Source organism: Pristis pectinata, chromosome 1 (genome assembly GCF_009764475.1).
Source record: "Pristis pectinata isolate sPriPec2 chromosome 1, sPriPec2.1.pri, whole genome shotgun sequence".
Classification (NCBI taxonomy): Eukaryota; Metazoa; Chordata; class Chondrichthyes; order Rhinopristiformes; family Pristidae; genus Pristis; species Pristis pectinata.
In genome coordinates this window covers 136915465-136941764 of record NC_067405.1, presented here as the reverse complement: position 1 = coordinate 136941764, position 26300 = coordinate 136915465, and the positions used below count along the sequence as shown (strand labels likewise).

Genomic DNA, 26300 nt, shown 5'->3' with positions numbered 1-26300 from the left:
TTAGAGCCCTGCGAGTCCATTGGGTTTCATCTGATTGGCTGGTTTTAGAGCGCTGCGAGTCCATTGGGTTTCATCTGATTGGCTGGTTTTAGAGCGGGGCGAGTCCATTGCGTTTCATCTGATTGGCTGGTTTTAGAGCGCTGCGAGTCCATTGGGTTTCCCTCATGTCAATCAAAGAGGGGATGGCGCTCTCGCATCCTGCGGACAGAAGACGATTACTGTCCCGACCTTGGTGAGGTCGCTGTACAGTGGAGTGACTTTAAATAAACTATTCTTAAATTCCCGTGGAAGCTTTAAAAGAAGATGCGGCGTTGAATGCAGACGTGAACTGTGAAAGGGGTGGGTTGCTGTTGGCAAGGTGATGGGAAGGCGGAGGGTGAAACAAGATGGCGGTGCGGCGGGGGCGGGCCGGGGCCGCCCAGCTCCGCCCAGGGGCAGTGACACCGTATGAAGCCGGCAATGGATGGCAGTGCTTTTAAACCGGTCTTTGGCGGCGACGGGCTGCTTGATATCCCTGTTGGTCGGGCTGCTGATAGTGAGGTATGGAGCTCGGCTGTCGGGTGGCTGTCGGCCTCATGGCTCTGGCCGCCTTGTGTGTGGCCCAACCGGTGAAGTTTAAAGACTGCAGTGAGTCAAAAAATAATCCCTTTCTAAACTACCCTGCTCTGTAAACTTTAACTCAGTGGAAAATTAAGGAGTACCTCTTATGTCCTAAAGTAAAAGTATTGTTGTTGAAGCAGTTTTTAACTCTGCTTTTTATTCTCTTAAAAACAAACAATTAGTAATTTTTCAAGGAGAGATGGTTTTGAAATGTAATCATGATTAACTGTTTGTAACTAAAAGCAAAAGTTCTGGTTATTTTTTGACATGTGATTGTGTATTAAAGTCTGAATTTGCTCCTGTAATTAATGTTACTTTTGAAAGAGACTATTGTTGGAGGACATTGAAATACTACTTCACACCTTGGATTGATATATTGATTACCTGTTGTACGTTGGGGCAAATGTCATTGTACTGCTCCAACCTGGTTTTGTGTGACTAACTGCATCTAGCATCTACTGGTACTTCAGTTTGGTGAAGGATGTCTGACCTCGAGTATTAACTCTGTTTTTCTTTTCCACAGATGCTGCTTGTCCTGCTGAGTGTTTCCAGCATCTGCAATTATATTTTTTATCTTTTAGTGCTTGACTCAGTTCACACTTTTCAAGCTTTTTGCAGATACAGTGTTAAAGTTCCAAGCAGCATTTATTTATATGATGCTGTTTTAAAACAACTCTTGTACTTTGATTATTAACCTCTAGTGTTCTTATTAGGTTAAGAAGCTTCTTTCTTTTTCAATCTTTTTATTAGTTTTCAAATTAATACAGATTAACATATCAATGCTTATACATGTAATACAAAGAGATCGGGAGAACAATCATGACATGGATAATCATAAAGAACAATAAAGTATAAAACAATCTGTAGATCCAATGATCTGTTAGTGAATGAATATAATATAAAAGAAAAATTTATTAAAATATAAAAGAGAGAAAAAAATCCCCAAAATAATAAGAAAAATTATAAACAATATATCAAACCAAACTAAGCTAAAGAAAAATTTAAAAAAACAAAAAAACTGGACTAAAATTTCTCAGTAGAAACAGAGCAATATTAAGCTTTTTTAAATGCTGTTTTTTTAAGCTTAATCTTCAAGCATCACTTTTTAAAATTTCCCTTTTCCCCAGCTCAGTTTATTGGGTGTATGGCTTGTTGATTACTTCATTATGACTACAATCATATGCAAGTGTCATGTATCTCAATGATTTCAGAGAACAATGTAATAAGAATATACCATGCCACTATGTTATCAAGTACAACTGTCCATTGGTATTTGCATGGTATTCATAGACCTTCCTCCCTCCTTCCCAGGTGGACACTCTTGGACATTTTGATTATCAGCCAGGTTCAGCGTCTGAATCGAAGAGCTCAGCTCCTCTAAATTTATCAGTATTTTGTCCGGGTTCATGTCCACAGCTGCTTTGTGTGTCTTCCCTGGTAGGGGTTTGTGCTTTTTGATTTAAAAAATGTGCACAAAATCTGGTTTGAGCAAGCTTTTTCCTCTGTATATACTTTTTGGGTAATGGGGGCAGTGATGGTTGAGTGGGGGCAAAGGGCCATTAATCCCAAACACAATATTTCTGCCAGTTATATCATTTAAAATCAAGACAGTGGATCATAAAACTTGGTGTGTTAACTGTACACTTTAGCTTCTAACACCAACTATAATTAATCTCTAATTTATTTCTATGCATTGCAGGATCTACAGCTGGAAAAATTATTATAGTGGATATCACACCCTGCCCATTGCTGCCATGTGTACTCCACAAAGGACAATCCTATGCTGTGAATGTGACTTTCGCTAGCAGTACGTCTCGATGTTAAAGTGCAAAATTCTTTAAGAAGAAACTTCAGCACAGTTTAGAATCATTGTAGCTCAGAAGAAGCCATTCAGTCTATCAAATGCCAGCTCCCTGCAAAGCACTCTGTTTGATCCTTTCCCCTGTAGCCCTTCAAATTCTCTATCCTCAAATTATGGCTCATGGAATAGAGGTCATTGTCAGCAATGATAAAACATTGGCCCGAGCATGTTGTCACTGCAGGTGGTGCTGCCTCATGGCACCAGCGATCTGGGTTTATCCCTGAGTTTGTATCTTCTTGCTGTGACGTGGGTTTCCTCTGGATGCTCTTATTTTTCCCACATCCCAAAAACCTGCTGGTTGTTAATTCGCTACTGTAAATTGCTGCTAGTGTTGGTGGGAGAATTGGCAAGTGGGGGAGGGGATTAATGGACACGAGAATTTGGGGAATGGGATTGCTCTGTGAACTAGCATGGACTTGATGAGCTGAATGGTTTCCTTATCTATCTAAGAAAACATTAAATGGTATTCTTTGAAATTTGTGGGAGATGGTGGTGTTCCCCATGGTCAGTGTGAGGACCAGTGTGCTGCTGGCCTTTTTTTATTGTGCATTTTATTGACTGGTATGAGTGTGAGTTAAAATTTGTAAATGACACCGTGTAGAGGATCGCAATACATGCCAAGAAAACACTAAGTGGCAAATATGGAAAAGTGAAATTTTTGATTTGATTTTTGTGATCTAGGTATTGGTGTCAAGGCTAGCACTTATTGTCCATTCCTAATTGTCTTTGAACTGATTGCTCCAGCCAAAATGCAGGGAAAGAAAATATGGACTGAATAAAATTCTGGTGTTCATTTGCATAACAATTTAACTATGGTAGGATGTGATAAATTAGTAAAGATTGAGTTCTATTTTGAAGAAAGACAGAAACTGAGGTTGGGTTGAACCTTCATAAAATGCCAGTTATCCATGGAGAACTCTAGAGCTTTGGTCCTTGGAAGCCAAAGCCATAGTTAACCATTGTTTAGATAGTAACAGAGTAACATTTGCAATACAAATATCTCAGAAGACTAAGGGCCTTGAGGTGATTACAGAGATGTAGGCTTGAGGAATTGGATGGGTCTGAAAATGAGGCTGAGAATTTTGAAATTGAAGTTTGCTAAACTGGGAGCCAGAGTAGTTTACTGACTGTAGGGAATATGGTGAGAAGTTCACTTTGTCGTGATCAAGAGCTTTAGATCACGTTTCTGGAGAATAGAATGAGGGAGGTGGCCAGGAGTGTTTTGTAAAAGTTGGATGTACAGATAAAAGCATGGATGAGGGTTTCCAAGGGAGGTTGGCAAAGTCCAGAGAAGATATGCAGGTGGAAGTAAGCAGTTTTTCTGGAGCAAATTAGTAACTGACCTAGAAAGAAGTATCAGGAAAAGCAAAATTGTTATTAAAGGAAACTTAAAGTCAGTATTGTGTACCACTTTGGTATAAAATTTTAACTAGATTGGATGATACAATAATAGAAAGACAACTTGGTCTGGCTTTAAAAGGCTCAACCAGTGAATACAAATAAATCTGGATTCCATATGTATCTCAAATTATCAGAACTACCAATGCCTCAGTTACGTATTCTGATTTATGACATTCACCTTTTCATTTTTTTTTCACTTTTCATTATAAGTTTTGTCATGTAGTAAGTAAAATTCTGGATGAAAATGAAGTACTTTTAACCTCCATCTATATCATTTGCCTGAGTGCTTGAGCTATACTTAAACTTCTTGAAATGAAACTAATGAATTGCTTGGAAATATGAAGGGCATGAGTGCTGCATTTCCTGTGACTTATTATGAAGCATGTCCTTTGTCCCAGTTAGCAGAAATGGTGACTCTATGTACTGCCCTTTGTCTGAAACTTGGTCTTGAATAAATGAGGGCTAACAATTATAATTGCTTTCACAGAAACATCAAGTCAAAAAACTGTGGCTGCAGTTTATGGCCTTGTGAATGGCATTCTAATTCCATTTAATATTCCTAATGCTGATGGTTGTAAATCTGGGATTCAGTGCCCCATTCGGAGTAATCAGAACTACCACTACCTCAACTACTTGCCAGTTAAAGAGGAATACCCATCAGTAAGTGTCATAAAGCTTCAGTGAATTCCAATGACTTGAACTTAATCATTATTTTGTCTAAGTAATATTTGGTCTAAGCCCTGTATATTGTGTAATTTACCAAATGGTGTTTTTTTTATACAAGACCCTTTGGAATGCAGGCTGGTGCATTGCTTTGCTCCATCCAGGAAGGATATTGTGTAATGAATATAGAACATATAATTTTAAGATGTGTGTATACTTTTTTGTGTGCCTTTTCAGTATATACCATTCTTAAGGAAACTGGGATGTTAGATTCCAAGATCTATCTAATGTGGCTGGTCCAACAAAATTGTGGTTTGAATAACACTTCTACAACAATTCCAGTGGCTCTTACCAGTCCTTCAATGTTAGTGCAAGAGCTCCAAATTTTCTTGAATTCACTTACCTACAGGTGCCTCAGAATACTAGAGAATCTTCCGGTTTGCATTTTCTTGATGTGAGGAAGCCATGTTGTTATTGATAAAGTGTTTTAAAATCTTAAGTCAACTAGCCTTCATGGAATATGTTTGGTGAGGGAAAAGTATGCCATTTAACTTTTAAAGCAGGACATCCAGACAGTTGTATATTTTGTGATGGTTCTTTTGCTATTTAAAGGTTTTAGACATCTAAGCTATCATAGTGGAAAACTTGGAGTAGTTCAGGTGGAAAATATTTAAACCTGTACTTTGCTATGTGCAAGAAATTTAAATACAAATTCACTTCCTGGATTGGCACAGAATACTTAAATACCATGTTATGCTAAATCATGGATGCCTCCTTGCTTTAATACTTTATGGTGGATCTTGGTCTTACATATGATGAGTTATCAGTGAGACCTGCCATTCATGCACTGTCACTTGGAAAATAGGTCCAAATTTACAAGGCTGGACCAATGTTTTCCCAATCTGATGGCTCAAATGTAAAACAGAAATAGGAAGTCATGCATTTTTATTAGCAAAGGATGGATAACTGTTTCTGAACCTGACTATTAGCTAACTTCTGTAGCTTGCAGGTTGGGACACGGTATCCATTCTTGCATGACATTGGGCAGCAGATCAACAGAAAGTGAATCCAAATTTCCTTTTAGGAATTGCCAGTCTTTGAAGTGACCCAGAGAGATGGCATATGTGGTAACTTGATTTGTCATCCAACTCTATTCATATTGTGGTAAACAGTGGGGAAGATAGTAAAAGAACGAAAGATGTAGGTGGAGTGAATGTGCAGATGCCATTTAATGTAGTAAAGTGATTTATTGGAACAGTTCTTGGGATGGGGATTTCAGCTACAAGTTTAGATGGGAGAAGCTGGGGTTATTCTGGAGTCTGGAAGTTTGAGAAATGTTCAGATGTGGATGGAAGGTGGTCCCATTGATGGATTATTCAAGGACAAGGGGACATGTTAAAATTTTAGCCAAAAGAAAAGGGAAATGAAGGAAAATTTGGTTACTTGTTTTTAAATTATTTTCTTATAATATGGGCTGTTTTGCTCACTGAGCCTCTGCCACCTTTGATCATTCTGATTCCCTCATTTTCTCTGTAATCTAATCTATTTTACATGCCCATCAACTCTCCCCTTTCTCTGACCCACCTACACTGGGGGTAATTAAATGGTCAGTTAACCAACTACATCTTTGAGATGTTGGAGGAAACAAGCACCTTGCAAGTGGGGAAAATGTGCAAACTCTACACACAGCACTGGGGGTTGGGATTGAACTGAATGCCACATCACTGCTACATTGGAATATACTGCTTTTTAGGGTGATGGAGATGTGACCAATCATTGTGTAAAACTGAATTGGATGGACAATTGAGAGAATTTCAGAGCTGTGGGGAATGAGCAGGGGAACGGGTTTGTTGAACTGGGAGCCAGTTTGGCCTCTTTCCATGTCATAACAGTCCTATTATTATAAAACATCTAATTTATTTACTTTCTTTTCCCAGATTAAATTGGTGGTTCAATGGGAGCTGAAGGATGATCTTGACAGATACCTCTTCTGCTGGAAGATTCCTGTACAAATTACCAACTAAATTAATTTCTGTATTCCTTACCACTGCAACAATATCAAGTTCATTTATCGATGATGCAACCAAGTATTTTCTATTATCTGTGTATTTAAAGACTGAGCCAAATTTAAGCAAATAGTGGTTTTTTTGCATTAATTTGTATGTTTTGAACATGCATTTCTAAATGATTTTTGTCCTCGCATTGCCTTTTTGTGAACAAATGAGTGGATCAATAAACGAGAATTACAGTTAAATGTGAATTTTTAAAATCTGTGTCTTCTAAATGTTCTTAAATGGGTGAGTCATCCTGATAGAAGATGACTTGCTTGCACTTTGGTTCTCTGGGTTCTAACATGATTGAAGCTAATGTGGGATCCTCATTCTACCCCAAATGGGGCAGGTGGTGCCTTACGGGATGGATAGGTGGGTAATTTGAGGCGGTGTATTCATTTGCCTATATTCTGCAGAGTGGATATGGATCAGGGATACCCTGGAGCCTGTGATGTTGCAATTTGTTTTAAACTTTGAACACATCCTTGAATCTCTTCCTCTGTTTGATCTCTTCCCCTGTTTGGTGATCTCTTCCCAGGACTGGGCTTGGAACAGTGTCTCTTTTGAGGCAAACCACGAGGCCTGCCCAACAGAGCCAGCTGAGTGTAATTAAGGTATTTGGGGATTTTTGGCTTGGGAGAGGATACTGATGTTGGTTCACGTGCTTCCAGTGAATTTGGAGGATATTGCAGATAGATTTGCAGCTTTATAAAACTCTAGTTAGGCTGCATCTGGAGTATTGCATTTAATTCTGCTTGGCCCATTACAGGAAGGATGTGGAGAATTTGGAAAGGGTGCAGAAGAGGTTTACCAGTACATTGCCTGGATTAGAGGACAAACTTGGGTTGTTTTCTTTGGAGTATAGAATATATAGAAAATAGAGGCTGTTTGCTGCTTTTATTCATAGTCTGCTGTGTTTAAGATGGTCACTGGGTCTCCTTCTCCAACCCGAGCGCTGGAAACTCTTGGTGTGGGAAACGTATAGCTCATTAAACAAATAGCCCATTCCTAGGGAGACACTTTTGATTTATTGTAGCTCATTAAACAGATGGTTAGCCCATTCCTATGAAGATACTGTTGATCTATTGTGTAGCTAATGGTTGTTATGGCTAGTGCAACTAATGATTTTGTAGCAGTTCTGTAGCTGAGTTTTCATAACTGATAAGCCTGGTGCCTGCAAGTCTCAGAACTCATAAGTAATAGGGGCACATCGTGATGTTTTATAACTGTTAGCCTTGTAGCTAATAAGCTTAGTATTGTTTTATAACTGATAGTTCTGTAGCCTAGTACCAGTACTCCCAATGTCCATAAATAATTGAGGCACCCTGTCATTGAGTCAGGAAATGACTGTGGCAAAAGACAAATGGTTGAGAGTCAGGAAACAACTGAAAGGAGGCAAATGGTTGAAAGATGAAACTGAAGAGAACATGATGGATTGTAATAATGTCATTGAGCTATGAAAAAGGTATATATTTAAAAAAAAGGCCCACGAGCTTTGCTCAGATCAGAGGGTGATTGGTAACTGGCTGTCTGACTGTCACAGCTTTTGTTTGTAAGTAAAAGTTTAACTTGGAGAATCTTCTGTGTCTCCTGGTTATTCTCAAATCTCGATAAATCACAACAGGAGTGGCAGAGGTTGGGGGGAGATCTGATGGAGGTTTATAAGATTGAGAGATCTAGATAGAGTAGATGGGTGGTATCTTCCCAGAGTTGAAATGTCCAATACCAGAGGGCATACATTTGAGGTGAGAGGGAGTAAGTTTAAAGATGTGCAGGACAAGTTTTTTTCTTAGAGGGTGATGGGTGCCTGGTGTGTGCTGCCAGGGGTGGTGGTTGCAGTAAATATGATAGGTGTTCAAGAGGCTCTTGGATAGGCACATGAATGTGCAGGAAATGGAGGAATATGGACGTTGTGTAGGGAGAAGGGATTAGTTTAGTTGGGCATTTGACTAATTAGTTCAGCACAACATCATGGGCTGAAGTGCCTGTTCCTGTGCTACTGTTCTATATTCTAGATTGGTATCTCATCAGTGCTTTGAGGCATCTATTATCAGTAGTCCAAATCCAGGAAACCTAAAGGAGGGCAGGGATCACTGCCACTTGATAGAACATGAGTACTGTGCGGTCTTGGTCTTTTATCCTCAGTGGACCAAAGGCATTACATGTGTACTGAAAGTGATTGAATTTCCACAATGATGGCTCCTGAGAAATGGAAGTGGTCCACTCTTCCAAGACCTTGCCATGAAACTTTGCTAGAGGTTGTTGTACAGTAGGAGCAGTTGGTTGAGAACCTTGTATTGTGCAAAGCCTTGTATGTTTTGGTAAACAAGCTAATGATGACTTGTAGTGCAGCCTTGTAGCATAAATGCAAGTGTTTTCTGCATACTATGGGTTGGTGACCTTGGTTCTGAGGAGGTGGTGACAAATATTGAACAGTTTTCCTTTTCATTAGCCCTGTAGATTTGTTCCACTCCAGCAGGAATGCTGATGTGCAGCATTTCCACAACAATCAATCTTTCTCACTGAGAGCCTTGTGACAGCAGGCTGCAGTGCAATTGACTTTGTAGTCAATTGGTAGCATGCAAGTCATGATCTTGTGTCAAAGGGAAATTAATTTCAACAGGTTGCTGAATTTAAGGAGAGTTCACTATTTCCTCCCGGTTAATGTAGTCAAGATTTCAGGAGGTTGTAGAAAGTTATATACCATATATCAGTGCTGCTCCTTGGATTTCTCCTGGAGCTTTCACACGGGGGTAAGTCATCTTCACATTGCCTCTTGATGGGCAAAATCCACCCTGTGATGTGGAGAGCAGCTCTTTAGCCCCTGAGAGGAGTTGTTTGAGGTTCCTTCGTAATGGATAACAGGGACCTCTGTTGCCACTGCAGTTGGACTTGAGGATGTTCATGGCTACGATGGCTCTGAGGTCCCTTGGCTACCTCTTCCCTGATGTGGACAATCCAGTTGTGGATTTAACTGAAGTTTCTTAGCTAAACTGTAGAATCTCAGGGAGGAGGTGGGGAAGTGGAGTGGTTGGTAGTTGGTTCCCGATAGGGGAAATAAAATGATAGGAACGCTCAGCGGGTCGGGAAACGGTTAACGTTTCAGGTCGGAGACCCTTCATGAGAACTGGAAGGGAGAGAGGAGCCCGGCGACGGGATTGGGTGAAGCGGGTCCCGCCTCGCCGCTGGGCGGAGTTGGCGGCGGGAGAGTCACCTGAGGCCTCGGACGTGGGTGCGGAGTCGTCACTTTGTTGTTACTCGGCCCGGTAGTGAAGCGACATGGAGCTCGGGTGTCGTGTGCTCGCCGGCCTGCTCGTCCTCCTGGGCCTGTGGGGCCTGTCGGCCGCCGAGCCGGTGAAATTCAAGGACTGCGGTGAGTGGCGGGGACGGGGGGCGGGCGCGGCGCCAACCTTCCGCCCCGGTTAAAACTTCCAGGGCGGTGACTTGTTTCCCGTTCTCCCACCAACGCTTGTTGTGGCGTTCGGTCGCCTCCCGGCTCTCCTGTGGAGTTTATTAACCGTGTGTACTTGCCGCCGAAGTTAATGTTTCTTCCACAGGCTGCGCCTCCCCCTCCGGGTTACATTATCAGCAAGGCCACACGCTGGGTGCGGGGCCTGGGTGTGCTGGCCGTTTCCCTCCCGCGTCCTCTTCAGGCTCAGCAGGATGGAGGTGGCATGTGAGGTGCCCTCTGCGCGGGGTTGGGTCGACGCTTCCTGCCAATCCTTGGGGTGGGTACAGACCTGGGAGTACACGCTAACTTTCCTGTGATGTGCCAGTGGTGTGATGGTGTGACTCATGTCCATGTGATGTGGAAGACTGAGTGTGTTCTGGATAAATGTTTCTTTATGGCATCTGCTGCTGAAAGCAGATCCATCCAGAAGAATTAATTGACACCGAGTCACATCTGTATTCCATTCTCCCACTTTCTCTGACTCTGTTATGTTTAATTTCATGTTTCAGTACTTGTGACATGGAGACACAGGAGACTACAGGTGCTGGAATTTGGAGTGAAACAAAACAAGTTGCTGGAGGAACTCGGGGTTGAGCAGTTTCTGTTGGGGGGAGGAGGAGGAATTGTCGACGTTTCGGGTGCAGATTCTGCAGTAGGACTGATACTTGTGACATGTTGCGGTCATTGCACAACCACAAGTTGCCTCCACCACAGTTGACAGGACAATACATCTATTCCATTTTCTGCATGTCTGCTGTCACTTCCTTTCCTACCCAGAACAAGGTGTTGCTATTGTCCTTCACTCCCACCCTAGCAGCCTCCACATCTAACTGATCATTCAGTGTAAAGCCATCACAAGACAGATCATTCTCTCTTCTTTCCATGCAGCATACCAAAGAGCCTGCTCAGTCCCTGGTTGATTCATCCACCTCCACCAACATTCACTCCTCTTCTCAAGCAGCCTTCAATTGCAACTGTGGGAAATGCAACACGTTTACTTTTACCTCTTTTTCCCACCACCCAGGGACCCACACACCCATAGAACCATACAGCACAAAACAGGCCCTTCAGCCCACCATGTTGTGCCGTCCATCAAACCACCCTCACACTATCTAACCCTTTCCTCCCGCATATCCCTCTATCTCACGTTCCTCCATATGCCTATCCAACAAACTCTTGAACCTGTCCAATGTATCTGCCTCCACCACCACCCCAGGCAGTGCATTCCATGCACCAACCACTCTCTGGGTGAAAAACCTCCCCTGACATCTCCCCTGAACCTCCCACCCATAACCTTAAAGCCATGCCCTCTTGTCTTGAGCATTGGTGCCCTGGGAAGGAGGCGCTGACTGTCTATCTATTCCTCTCAATATTTTATATACCTCTATCATGTCTCCTCTCATCCTCCTCCTTTCCAGTGAATAAAGCCCTAGCACCTTAAGCCTCTCCTCATATTCCATACGCTCTAATCCAGGCAGCATCCTGGTAAATCTCCTCTGCACCCTCTCCAACGCCTCCACATCCTTCCTATAATGTGGCGACCAGAACTGAACACAGTTCTCTGTGGTCTAACTAGAGTTTTGTAAAGCTGCATCATCACTTCACGGCTCTTAAACTCAATCCCATGATTTATGAAAGCTAACATCCCATAGGCCTTCTTAACTGCTCTATCCACCTGTGAGACAACTTTCAGTGATCTGTGAATATGAACCCCCAGATCCCTCTGCTCCTCTACACTGCCAAGTACCTTGCCATTCACCTTGTACTCTGCCCTGGATTTTGTCCTTCCAAAGTGTACCACCTCACACTTCTCCGGATTGAACTCCATCTGCCACTTGTCAGCCCAGCTCTGCATCCTATCAATATCCCTCTGTAAGCTCCGACAGCCCTCCACACTATCCACAACACCACCGATCTTAGTGTCGTCCGCAAACTTACTAACCCAGCCTTCCACCCCCTCATCTAAGTCATCTATAAATATCACAAAAAGTAGAGGTCCCAGAACTGATCCCTGTGGGACACCACTAGTCAAACTGCCCTCCAATTCGAGGGCACTCCCTCCACCACAACCCTCTGCTTTCTACAGGCAAGCCAATTCCTAATTCACACAGCCAAGCTTCCCTGGATTCCTTGGCCTCTGACCTTCTGAAGAAGCCTACCATGAGAAACCTTATCAAATGCCTTACTAAAATCCACATAGACCACATCCACCGCACTACCCTCATCAATCTTCCTCGCCGCCTCCTCAAAGAACTATCAGGGTTGTGAGGCAAGATCTTCCCTTCACAAAGCCATGCTGGCTGTCCCTAATCAGTCCATGATTCTCTAGGTGTTCATAGATCCTATCCCTTTCTAACAGCTTACCCACCACAGACGTGAGACTCACCGGTCTGTAATTCCCTGGACTATCCCTACTACCTTTTTTGAACAAGGGGACAACATTCGCCACCCTCCAATCCTCCGGCACCATCCCCGTGGACAACGAGGGCTCAAAGATCCTTACCAGCGGTTCAACAATCTCCTCCCTCGCCTCTTGAAGCAGCCTGGGGAATATCCTGTCAGGCCCCGGAGATTTATCTGTCTTGATATTATTTAACAACTTCAACACATTCTCTCTCTTGATATCTACAACCTCGAGAACATTACCCTTACCAGCACTCCCTTCCGCATCATCAAGACCCCTCTCCTTGGTGAATACCAAAGAGAAGTATTCACTGAGAACTTCTCCCACTTCCGCCACCTCTAGGCACATTCCCCCACCTTTGTCTGTAATCGGACCTAACTTTACCCTAGCCATCCTCCTACCCTTCACGTACGTGAAAAAGGCCTTGGGATTTTCCTTAACCCTACTAGCCAATGCCTTTTCATGTCCCCTTCTAGCTCTCCTCAGCCCTTTCTTAAGTTCCTTCCTCGCTACTCTATATTCCTCACGGGCCCTGTCTGAACCTTGCTGCTTATACCTTATGTATGCTACCTTCCTTCTCCCTAACTAGTCGTTCCACCTCTCTCATCACCCACGGTTCCTTCACCCTGCCATTCCTTCTCTGCCTCACCAGGACATATTTATCCCTAACATTCTGCATAAGATCCCTGAACATCGACCACATCTCCATAGTACATTTCCCTTCAAAAAGGACATCCCAGTTTACACTCCCAAGTTCTCTCCTTATAGCCACATAGTTTGCCCTTCCCCAATTAAATATCTTCTTGTCCTCTCTGCACCTGTCCCTGTCCATGACAATTTTAAAGGTTATGGAGCAATGGTCACTGTCCCCCAAATGTTCACCCACCAATAGATCCTTCACCTGTCCCGGTTCATTTCCTAAAACTAGATCTAGCATGGCATTCCCTCTAGTCGGCCTGTCGACATACTGTGTCAGGAATCCCTCCTGGACACATTTAACAAAATCCGTCCTGGGAGTAGGGTTAGAGTTAGAAGCTGTGATTCACGTACCACTTCCAATTTAAGGCACAGCATTCAGTGCTAGAGATGTGGTCTCCTGTACATTGGGTAAACCGAGCATATGTTAGGTGACCTCCTTTTAGAATCTCTCTGTTCAGTCTCCGTAGGTGGCCCTGAGCTTCCAGTTGCCTATCACTTTAATTCTTGTATTTCCTTATGGCACAGGAGGCATGAAGTTCATTGAGTCTATGGTGTCTCTGAGACCAGTCCCATTCCCCACATATTTGCTTGTAAAGTGTTCTTCTCGATGTCCATCAACTTACCCTGATGCTGCTGTCACCCTGTACACAAGAGGCAATTTACAGTGGCCAGTTAACCTACCAGCACATCTTTGGGATGTGTGAAGAAACTGGTGCGCCCAGGGGAAAACCACACAGTCTCAGGGAGAAGGTGCAGAGTCCAAACAGTCAGCAGGCTTTGACCCTCTCCTGATCTAACCTCTGTCTTTGACTTCTCGCATTGTTATAACAAAGCCCAAATGGTAGATTAGGGAAAACCATCTTTGTTTAGACACTATACAGCCATTGGGATTCAATACTGAATTCAGCTGTTTCAGATAACGTGTCTTTTCAACTTGTGTGAGAACTGTTTTGATCAGAACTGGTTAGTTCTGATGACAGGTCATCAATCTGTAATATTAAGTCCATTTTTCTCTCTCCACAGGGGCTGCCTGACATGCAGCATTTTCTGTTTCTATTTTACGTCTAGATACTTATGTTTTTAGTTTACTTTGTGTAGCTTTTTTTAGAAGCATGCTGCTGTTGAATGTCTAAACTGTTGAATGTCTTTTTAGAAGCATGCTGCTTTTTAATGTCTAAACTAGACATTGGTGAGAGAATATAGCATTCTAGTATTTAAGTAAATCATGAGTGACTGTCTCAGTGTTATCCCGATTTTGAAGTCCCACTTCTGTCTGCTGTAAATCACACAGTGCCACAGGTTAATTCAAACGCATTTATTTAGCAATATTTCACTGGGGAGAAATCTTACTCTCAGGTAGAGTCTGCGGTGGAGTTCTCCGAGATACAGAGGGGGCAGAGTAATTTATACAAACATTGTCACGCACACTTTAATGAGTCAGGCACTGGAGTTCTTGGTTGAGCAGGAAAAGGACAAAGGGCTACTGCAGATGGACAAAGAGCAGCCTCACACCCCAGGTTCAGCTAATCATTTTGCAATCAGGAGAGACAAAGGCAAGTATCACCTTCATTGTTTGAGGCAGCCTTCCCATTTCCTGTTAAGCTTGACTATCATCCCTATAGTCAAACATAATGGGAATCCAATTAAGTTCCAGACACAGCAATTACCACACAGCACCCAGCCCAGGAAAGCAGTGGTGTGACTGTTCTGGCCTGAAGGACACTTTTTAAATCAGTATTTCGAGTAGCCATAATTCTCATCCATCTTAAGATATGAATACAATTATAGTTTATTAATCCTATACTTCCTCATCAGCACCTGAATTTTAATTGCTCTGGCTGCCATTGAAAAGGTGATGTTCCCTCTTTTAATCACTGTAGACCTTGTGGTGAAAGCAGTTTCAAAGTTCTGTTACAGATGGAGTTCTGGTATATTTCCAAGTTAGGATGGTTTGTTACTTGTGAGCCTGCTGGTCATAGTATAGCCAGGCGCCTGTTGTCATTTTCCTTCCAGGTGGTAGTTTTGGAGGTGCCAATTCAGTTGCTGCATTTCATTTTGCAGTCAGTGTACACAGTCATGGTGTGGAGGTAGTGAAGAGAGGTCATTTTTAGGGTGTTGGATGGGCTGCTTTATCCAATATTTGCAGTACTTTGTTATCTCTGTTGCAGTTTGTAGGATCTTCTGGTGTGCAAATTGACCATGAACTTGCAAAATTATGGTGACTGTATTTAAATTATCATTTAAAATGAAGTGTTTTGGCATGCCCTTGTACTAGTATCAGCCTTTGGTGTTTGTTCAGGTTTGGACTTGCACGACCCAGTAGCTTCCGCAGTAGCTGTTTGCTTTGTAATATATTTTAGAAAATCTCTAACTGCCAAAAGGGAAGAATTAAACAGATGTGGAAGTAAAACCAACAGCTTTTTCATAGCATTTTAATTTTGTTTCTGTGTATCTTTTGTATTTTCTTTCTACAGAGAAATGTTCAGTACATGAGAACAATGGCTGCTTATATTTATGTTTGTTTGTGGTATCTAAACAGTAGTAGCAGTAGACGTGGCATCCATTGAGGTGGATTTGACTTGTGTTTTTGACTAGCTGAGGCAAAAGCAGGAAATACCCAGACTTTCTGATTTTGATGGAACACTGGACGTGCAGTAATTGCCATCAATTACAGTCGGCTCTCAAACTCACCCAAGATATACTTGCTCTACAGGGGCAGACCTGTCCCTACCAGTCCTGCAGCCTGGTGCCATGCAGAGGCAGACCCGTTTCTAGCAGTCCTGCAGCCTGGTGCCGTGCAGAGGCAGACCCGTTTCTAGCAGTCCTGTAGCCTGGTGCCGTGCAGAGGCAGACCCGTTTCTAGCAGTCCTGTAGCCTGGTGCCATGCAGGGGCAGACCCGTTTCTAGCAGTCCTGTAGCCTGGTGCCATACAGGGGCAGACCTGGCTGCACTGTACTGCTCAAATTGATCACTGTAGTTGCATTTGGAAGTGTCTGGGGATTTATTTTTGCAGTATTGGTCACAGTGTGAGTGAGGTGCTCCCTGTTTTGTTCCTGAGGAGCTATGTGATGGTATAGAAGCAGTTCTTATTGTTATGGGAGGAGTTTGTGTTCCTAGGAAATGGCCCATATCACAATTTGTTGTAACGTGAAGTGGCATCACTTGTGCATACGTCAAGAAATGAGAGTTCAAAAAAAATTGGTTTATTTGTTTACTTTTCTTCACATAAATTTCATAAGAACCAATTTTTATTCTGCATCCCAGATTTTCTGTAGTGATTTGTGAATCCCATAAGTTTCTGCTACCTGTACTGCCGTAATGCGGAGGTCTTCTGCACGGTCTCCAGAGATGAGCAATTACTAGACTGGAGGAGCAGTGGAGATTATTCTCCTTGCAGCAAGATGTTTGAGGGGAACGTTACACGATGTGTACAAGATCATGACTGGGGAAATGGTGGGAGACTGCCATTTTGTAGAAATTACAGGCAGGGTTCTTGATATTTGGCCCCATCGCAATGTTTTGTGCTTGGGTAAATGCTGGCAGAGGTTTTGGGGAGTGAGTGCAGCTGCTCACTGGTGAGGGGTGGTCGGGGAGTGGGGGGGAGGTGGCGGGGTAATTAGTGGCATCCAGGGCCAGATTGGGCTGTGTTGGGACGCTCAGCCTATGTGTGAGAGGGAGTAAAGCCACCCATCCTGTGGGCCAGTGGTGCTGAATACAGCCCCATCTCACTGGAGAATGCTGGCTCATGGCTGAATGGGAGCAGCTACATCACAATAAGTAAACACTTCTTGCATTTAAAATGCTCTTTGTAATGCTTAATATGTTTCTTCCCCCAGAACTGATCAGAGAAGTGTCTGACAAACAAATTTATCTGTCTTGTCTACAACTTGGCAACAATTTTTTTTGAAGTTCGTCCTGAAATTTAGCTTGGGCCTGTGATATTGCTTTTGTTAGTATGCCAGTGCTTTGGAAACTGGAGTCGTTAGCACTTTGTGTCTGGTATTATGTGCTTCGAAACTGTGCTTGTGCAATTTAAGTCTTGTAACGGAAGTTTGCTGTTCATTGTTTGAAAGCCTGTGGTTAGGGTTGAAAATGTTTGCATTGAGGGGTATAGCTCATTCCAGGCATGGCCTGTTACTATATGTAATTATTGTATATGTGGATTCCCTGCTGCTGCACTTAATTGATCCATCAAGTTCCTGTTAATTCATCTGTGCACGTCTCTGGGATAAGTGACATTAACTCTTGTTGTTTCAGGTTCAGAATCAGGGAATCTTACCACGGTGGATATCACTGCCTGCACCTCCCTGCCATGTCAACTTCACAAAGGAAAAACATATGGTGTGAACGTCACCTTTGTCAGCTGTAAGTGAGCTTGCAATGCTCATCCTTTTGCGAACGGAGTCAATGCTTTGTTCTGTGGGGCCCAGCTTTTGTTTAAAAAGAACTCCAGTATAAGAGTGAACAGCTTTTAGCCTGCATGGCTGAACAAAGTTTCCGTGTAACAAACAACAAATTGGATAAAAATCTGAAATTTAGACTCAAGGTTATGATACATTTATATCAAATACTAAAATACAACTGCAATTGGATTAGAGACTATTGCAAAACTCTCAGGAGGAATGAATTGGTATTGGTTTATTATTGTCACTTGTACCGAGGTACGGGGAAAAGCTTGTCTTACAAACAGATCGTACAGGTCAATTCATTACACAATGCAGTTGCATTGAGTTAGTACAGAGTGTGTTGATGTAGTACAGGTAAAAACAATAACAGTACAGAGTAAAGTGTCACAGCTACAGAGAAAGTGCAGTGCAATAAGGTGCAAGGTAGATCGTGAGGTCATAGTCCATCTCATTATATAAGGGAACCGTTCAATAGTCTTATCACTGGGGGGGGTGGGGGGGAAGAATGCAGAAATGACAATTTAAAGTAGTAGCGGTAAAGAGAGAGATGGACTTTGAGAGAACTCTTGGTTGAAATTCATACAGATGATTTGTAGCTATCCTAGTTAGTGGGAAGTGGCTATAAGAGAGGAAGCACAGTATTGGTTAAGGAAGTGTTACTGTGCCAGAAGGTTGAACCATTTTGCATTTGAAGAACAAAAACTGGATCTTCTGTATTTAATCAACATAAATGACCTAGATCTGAAATATGGCATAAGCTGGCCAAATTTCCAAGTGGTAAAGGAGCAACAGGATCTGGGGAAAACAGCTGATGGAAAGACTTTTCCAGTATTTATAAATGGCAAAATGATAGCAGGAGAAGTTCATTCTAAATTGCAAGGTGGTTCATTTTAGTAGGAGTGGGGAATCTGGGACATGATGAGTAGTCAAGCTTCATTATTTAGTAATTAAAGTTGATATTGTGAATTATTGAGCAGAAATATTTAATGTAAGCCACGTTATGAGATAAAGCCAGATCTCTGGCATTTGATCTTGGATTGAAATTTGGAATCGTTCCAAGAATAGATAAAATGGAGCACGGGAACTGTAGATTATGCAGGCAATAAGGTGCCAGGTGTCAGGTTTGGGTGCTGACCGAACTATTTCTCTGTAGCACTTTATGTCCAGCTTTACATTATTTGGTTGCTGAAATGGGGTTGAACTGGAGGTGAATGGACACCATTTATATGGATTTCTATCCACTGTTATAGTTTTCAATATTTATATATTGGCAACTTACAATATAGTTTTCTTTGTACATTGAAATTATTGATTTCAGAGACTGGAGGGGAAAAAATCTAACACTGCCCTGCCTTTCTTAATTTCCTGTCAGGAGTTCTGAGTCAGCATCAGCTGATGTCAGTCTGGACTCGCTGCATTGCTAACTGAGTCTGAATATTCAGTTGGATGGCCACAACACAGTCATTAACAGAAATTAGGAACGTAATCTATGCAACAAGGTGATTGGCAACTCAGTAGTGCAGCAGGTAGAGCTAATGCCTCGCAGCTCCAAGTTGTGCTGGTAGATTAATTGGCCTATGTGTAGGTGGGTGGTATGAAAATTGGAGTGGAGTTGATGGTCATGTGAGAGAGAATAGATTACAAGGTGGTAAGTGGGGGGTGGGATTGTTCTGAGAGCTGCTATAGATTCAAAGGGCTAAATGACCTCCTATGTCTCATATAAAAAGAGTTCCCAAAGTGTAGATTACTACATTACTCAAGTTGAGTAGAGCTTTCTAAAGTATATTACAATTGAGTGCGTATATTTAGGTCAGCTGATATTGTAGTCACTTGCTGAGAGGTGCAAGGATGGGCCTGGCCAATGTCTTTCCCCCTATTTCTACCCACTCCAGTTTTATTCCACACTTGTAAGTGATGGAGAGTAAGACTGTGGATAGGGCTCTTGTTCTGCTAATTGGCTGCCATACTTGTGACCCGAGTCTGAATACATTTCTGTTTATAACTTGTCTTTCAGTTACTGCAAGCGAAACAAGCAAGGCTGTGGTTCATGGTATCATGGCTGGCGTTCCATTACCATTTACTCTCCCCAATGATGACGGTTGTAAATCTGGAATTCAGTGCCCTATTCGGAAAGGCCAACAGTACAACTACATCAATTCCTTAGCAATAAAAGAAGAATACCCCTCAGTAAGTATCCTCTTGCAACAGAATCGATAGTAAAATGCCTTGTACCTCAATGTCTATTCATCGAAAGTCAGGCTAAGTAACTTGTAGGCCAAACAACTCCATACAATGTGGGCCTGTGTGTAGCCATTTGGAAGAAGCATGCGGCGTGGGGATCTTTCCAACATATCTATATCCACCTCCTAAGCACTAGAGCAACATTTGGCAGTTCTCATGTCGCGATGGAACTCTTGAAATGTATTCATTCACCTTCTGCCCAGAATCCAAACAACATGGCTCACCCTGCACTATCTGTTGAGCATCACTTCTGTGACTGTTCTGTTGGCTCTTAACGTTCATGTTGCTGGTGTTGTCATCTGAGTTACTGTGCTATCTGTGAGCAATTTATGTGGATGTACTAGGAGCTGAGTAGGAAGCTGTCAGCCCGAATACCCTTTGGCATTTCCTAAGAGTATTTGAACAAGACAGTTAGTAGAAAGGGGAACAAAAGGGAGTGAGGTGGTGAAATTCTAGCACATTTTATTAGTAAAATAGCTGTTAGATATCACAGCGAGCTTAATGAGATGTATTTCGGACTGCAGTGGGAGGCAAGGAAGGCAATTGCTGGGACCCTGACTGAGTTTAAATTGTTCCTAGTCTCAGGTGTTGTACCAGATATTGGTTTTGGTTTATTATTGTCACGTACTGAGATACAAAGAAAAGCTTTTTGTTTTTCATGCCATCCAGACAGATTATGCTGTACATAATTACATTGAGGTAGTATAAGAGGAAAATAGAATGCAGAATATAGTGTTGCAGTTACAGAGAGAGTGCAATGCAGGTAGACACTTTTCAACCCGGAAAAGTGTTGAAGTTATACACTTTGGAAGATGGAATTTGAAGGCAGAATACAAGGTTAATGACAGGACTCTTAGTAGTGTGGAGGAACAGAGGGTTCTTGGGGTCCTTGTCCAAAGATCCCTCTTGGTTGCCACGCAGGTCTATAGGGTTGTTAAGAAGGTGTATGGTGTGTTGGCCTTCATTAGTCAGGGTATTGAGTTCAAGAGCCGCGAGATAATGTCGCAGTTCTATAAAACTCTGGTTAGACCACACTTGGAGTATTGTGTTCAGTTCTGGTCACCTCATTATAGGAAGGATGTGGAAGCTTCAGAGAGGGTGCAGGGGAGATTTACCAGGATGCTGCCTGGATTGGAGAGCATGTCTTATCAACCTCTTAAGGTTGAATGAGCTAGGGCTTTTCTCTTTGGAGAGGAGGAGGATGAGAGGTGACTTGATAGAGGTGTACAAGATGATAGGAGGCATAGATGGAGTGGACAGTCAGAGACCTTTTCCCAGGGCAACAATGGCTAACACGAGGGGGCATAATTTTAAGGTGATTGGAGGAAGGTATAAGGGGGACATCAGAGGTAAGTTTTTACACAGAGAGTGGTGGGTGTGTGGAACGCACTGCCGGCAGAGGTTGTGGGGATAGATACATTAGGGATATTTAAGAGACTGTTAGATAGCCACGTGAATGATGGAGAAATGGGGGGCTATGTGGGAGGGAAGGGTTAGATAGGTCTTAGAGCAGGATAAAATGTTGGCACAACATTGTGGGCCGAAGGGCCTGTACTGTGCTGTTCTATTTTCTATGTTCAAACTGTGCAGGTAGATAACTGGATGACAGTAAGTGTGATGCTTCTATTTAGGAAGGACAATGGAGATAAGATTGGGTAATTATAGGTCTGGGAGTCTAACGTAGGCAGTAGGGAAGTTATCAGATAAAATTCCGAAGGATGGGATTAAGTTAGATTTGGAAAGGCAGGGATTAATCAGAGATGGTCAGGATGGTTTGGTTAGGGGAAGATCCTGTTTGACCAGTTTGATAGAATTTTTTTTGAAGTAACAAAATGTGGTGATGAGGTTGATGTAGTCTATGTGGACTTCAGTAGGGTTATTGACAAGATCCCACAAGGGAAATTGGTTCAAAAGGTTAGAGCCCATGGGATCCGGGTATGTTTGCAAATGAAACGAAAATGGGTACTATTGGTGATAGCTTCAGAATAGTCTTATGTTACAGGATGATATTAATAAGTTGGTAAGATTGGCAGAACAGTGGCAGAAGCAATTTAATCCTAATCACTGTGAGGTAATGTACTTTGGAAAGTCAAGTAAGGGTAGGGCATATATAATGGTAAGGCCTTGGGGAGTATTTTTGGAAAGTCAAGTAAGGGTAGGGCATATATAATGGTAAGGCCTTGGGGAGTATTAAGGAACAGGGGGATCTTAGTGTACAAGTCCAAGAATCTGAGTGTGGCAGCACAAATAGGTAAGGTGGTGAAGAAGGCGTACAGGATATTTGCCTTTGTTCACTGGGGCATACAACCTAAGAGGGAGGTTGTGGTGCAATTTTATAAAAAAAATTATAAAAGATTGGTTTGGCCACAGCTGGAATATTGTGTCCCATTCTGGTTGCCAAACATAGAAAGGATGTGATTACATTGGAGAGGGTGCAGAGGAGATTCATCAGGATGTTGCCTGGGGTGGAACATTTCAGTTACGAGGAGATACTGGAGAGGCTGGGTTTGTTTTCCTCGGTGTGGAGAAGACTGAGGTGGACCTGATGGAAGAGTATAAAATTGAGGGACATAAATAGGGTAGATGGTTGTACATCTCTGCGATGGGGCGAGAAAAGTAGAGGGCATGGGTTCAGGTAATGTGTAAGAGGTTTAGAGGGAATATGAGGAAAAACTTTTTCCACCCAGAGGGTGGTTGGAATCTGGAGGGCATTGCTTCGGGGGGTGGTGAAAGCAGGTGTTCTCACAACATTTAAGTATGTAGATGAGTACATGGCATAGAAGGCCATGGACCATGTGCTGGTAAATGGGATTAGTACAGATAGGTATGTGATAGTCAGCACAGACATGGTGGCCGAAGGATTTCCATGCCCTGTGACATAAAACTGCAAGAGTGGCCATGCCTACTAGTTATATGGAGTTTTTTCCCGCTAGAACTTTTAGCTGTGAGGAAAGAGTGGATGGGCTGGGATTGTCCTCTTTGGAAGAGAGGAGCTGAAGAGAGACATGATTGAGGTGTTTATGATTAAGGGGCCGTGATAGAATAAATGCAACGCCTTGGCAGAGGGGTGAAAAACCAGGGCGTATAGATTTTAAAGTAATTAGTTGAGGGATTAGAGGGGAGGTAAGGAAGGTTTCTTCCTGAAAGGGTGGTGGAGATTTGGAACTTAGTTCCTTAAAGGTTAGTGGAGGCAAACTTCCATAATAAAAAAAATGCTTGGATCTGACCCTGAAGAGCAGTGACCTGCAGGCTATAGACCCAGGGTTGGAAGGTGGGATTATGTTGTGTAGCTTTTACCAGAACAGACATACTGGGCTGAAAGATCTCCTGTGCCATAAATACATGGAATAGAAAATTAAGATAACCGTTAATGGGGTGTGATTGTGGAGGAGGGGAATAAAAAGTGAATGATTTCTTGAATTGCTTGCTACAAATAAAACTATGGTCGAAAATGATTGAAAGTTTTTAAAGGCTGATTTACAAATATGTAAAATGTGTCTGGGAATCACAAAGGATGCATCATTTGCTGTTAATTGCTGGAGGTCGGCCCTGATACATCTTTAGTCAGCTGTACCCCACTCATCTCTGGCAACACAAACAAAATGCTGGAGGAACTCAGCAGGTCAGGCAGCATCTATGGAGGGAAATAAACAGTCGACGTTTTGGGTCGAGACACTTCATCAGGAGTTGACCCTTCATCATGGATGAATTCACCTGCTGAGTTCCTCCAGCATTTTGTGTGTGTTGTTGCAGATTTTAACATCTGCAAAATCTCTTGTGTGTCCCCACTCATCTCTATTCTGGTTTTCCTTTTGTATTCGACCTCTTTACCTTTTAATGAAGGAAAACTGCAGACTGTAACCTGTCAGTCTGGGAGTTGTGGTTTCTGAATCTGGTGGGACTGCAGAGATCAAAAAGGTACTTGAAGAGCAAAGAAAAGAGTTAAGGCCACAGGTTAAAAAATCTGTTTTGGTGAACAGGATTCTGCTGGTCAGAGTATTTAAGCTTGTGATTTGGGTGCTCAGGTCAAGTAACACTATATTCTGCATTCTGTTTTCTTTTTACTACCTCATTGTAATCATGTATGGCATGATCTGTCTGGATGGCATGCAAAACAAAAGATTTTCACTGCATCTCAATAGATGTGACAATAATAAACCAATATCGATAGGAGATTGGTGGTTACTTGCAAAACTTAGAAACTGGTCCAGTGCATTTAATAGAGTATTTCTGGCAGTGGATTTAACTGAGAGGTGATTGTTGCCTCTGAATATTTGAGGTCACCATTGGAGCTGAGGCTTGGGAATGAAAAGTCTTAACTGATGCAAATAGTTCTTTGTGACATGATTTTGTGATGACTTTTCCTTTCTATCCTCACAGGTTAAATTGGTGGTTCAATGGCAGCTGAAGGACGATAAGAGCAGGGACATCTTCTGTTGGGAGATTCCTGTAGAGATTTCCAGCTAAACCACCAGCTCCAATAACAGCTGATTCTTTTATTTGGAGATTATTTATCAGCTGCACAATGGGAAATTAAGCCAAACTGTACAAAATGAGAACTTTTTTTCATTTAAAAAGACTTGCACAAATTTTTAACTTCAGAACATAATTTTTTAGAATTTATATAACCTTTTCTTGACTTTAATATGGATTAATTTTGTAAACTAACCTGCATGGGCCAATAATAAAATAAGACAAATTGAATGTTGTTTTGTGCTTAAATTCATTTTAGTTTGTAAGACATGGGTTTTCATTTTAAACTGAAGAATGAACTTGACTTATTCTGAGACTTTCCAGTTATCGAACTTCCATTCAAATTTCTCCGTGTAGTTGGCTCCTTGCAGTGTGCTTACCTGATTTTTGTAGTACTTTCTTCTGTTCAGAGTGGTTGGATGAGATTTTTGACCTTGACTTGTTGTTTAGCATTGGGTTCTTGATCCAACCAGCCATCTCCCAAACCTCTGCGCATATTTGCTTACATGCGAAGGCCATGGGAGACCCACTAACTTTCTGAATTTTGACAAATGTTTCTTAAGATTTTCTATATATATATAGGCTGTCCTACAGAGCCTTTTGAGTTTGATCATGATGGCTTTGTTTTATCATCCTTATGCCTTGTGGACATCTCAAGCTTTAAATCACCCACTTCACAGCTTGCCATCCAGCATGATTCCTTTGTATCTACCCTGGAAAAATAATTAATGTAAGTTGCTTACCAAGTATTGTTTTCAAGCTTCTGGCTGATTCCCTAGTCTTTAACCATCTAGTTCACTGTCCTTGCAGTTTTTCAACTACTACTGGATGAAAAGGCGATGCTCCTGTGAAGCAACATTTATCCTTATATTTTCTGTCCCTGCCTTCCAACTGTTCTGGTCCCCATCTCTTTAAATTCAAGAGATGCTAATCTGAGTATATCTGACTGGACCACACAATGATTAGTTTCTCATCATCATCTTAACCTTTGAATTTTGCAGATGATTTAGTTGGGTTATGAGGCCATCAACTCACTCTTAGTACCCTACAGCCTATTAATGCCATTTTGCCCAAATGAAAATCGGCACATAGTTTTGCTCTTTTTCTCTTGTACTTAAGTCTACTGCCTTCCCACATATCCAGTAATGATGTCTTTTCCTTTGCTTTGCCACCACAACGCCACCGGTTAAACTTGAGCACTTGCACGTGCCCATCTCTAGGTCCTTGCCAAACAACATTTCTCTTGGATCTTGTCTGTCTCTTAAATTGTTACAGTCCCTCTGTTCCTTTTAATGCTGCATCCTACATTTACAGCCACTTGTAGCCCATGCCCTTCCTTTTTCCTACTACCCATGTTATAGGACCTTTTGAGAACACTGGCTGGATCAAGCTGGATTTGGCTTTACCACTTGAGGCCCTGCAGGATGCAAGATTGGGAGTACAGCCCACTCATCTTCCAAACCCAGAACCTTTACTAGCTAGAAAGATGAGGGCAGCAAGAGCATGGGAGCACCACCACCTGGAAGTTGCCCTCCAAGTCGCACACCATCCTGACTTCGAAATGTATCTCCATTCCTTCTGTCATTGGGTCAAAATTCTGGAACTCCATCCCTAACAGCATTATGGGTATACCCACACCTTCAGGACCTCAGTGGTTCAAGAAGGCTGCTCGCCAAACCTTCTCAAGGTCAACTAGGCATAGCAATTCAGCCTGTGAAGCCCACATTCCTTGAATGAGTATAAAGAACACTCATAGTTGGGAAGGAGTTTTAAAATTTTTAGATGCTATTCAGAAGACTAAAACTAAAATTACTGTGTATAATTATAAACAAATTCAAATTTTAAAAGCACCCATTTAAAAGCAAAATAAACTTTTTTTCTCTAATTCCTAATTTTACTGTGTCTGACTGGCAGAGGATGGCACAGTAGAGCTCTATAATACTGTGGAATTTCGATGTGTTTAAGCTCCACTGTGGACTGTACCAATGGTAGTCACTGGAACCTGACTTGCTGTGGGTCCATGTAAATTGGGAAGTATTTAGCTGAGAGT

General features: G+C 42.3%; 2 protein-coding genes across 2 annotated transcripts; both read left to right on the top strand.

Moving 5' to 3' along the window:
- Nucleotides 1-346: 346 nt before the first annotated feature.
- Nucleotides 347-6883, top strand: LOC127572343 (NPC intracellular cholesterol transporter 2-like). The gene is made up of 4 exons (XM_052019492.1): nt 347-627; nt 2300-2407; nt 4350-4522; nt 6463-6883. Exons 1-4 carry the CDS (start codon nt 543-545, stop codon nt 6547-6549), a joined length of 453 nt encoding a protein of 150 aa, XP_051875452.1. The 5' UTR covers nt 347-542; the 3' UTR covers nt 6550-6883.
- Nucleotides 6884-9757: 2874 nt separating this feature from the next.
- LOC127571098 (NPC intracellular cholesterol transporter 2-like) lies at nt 9758-24481 on the top strand. The gene is made up of 4 exons (XM_052017161.1): nt 9758-9949; nt 17388-17495; nt 19551-19723; nt 24158-24481. Exons 1-4 carry the CDS (start codon nt 9856-9858, stop codon nt 24242-24244), a joined length of 462 nt encoding a protein of 153 aa, XP_051873121.1. The 5' UTR covers nt 9758-9855; the 3' UTR covers nt 24245-24481.
- Nucleotides 24482-26300: the final 1819 nt, after the last annotated feature.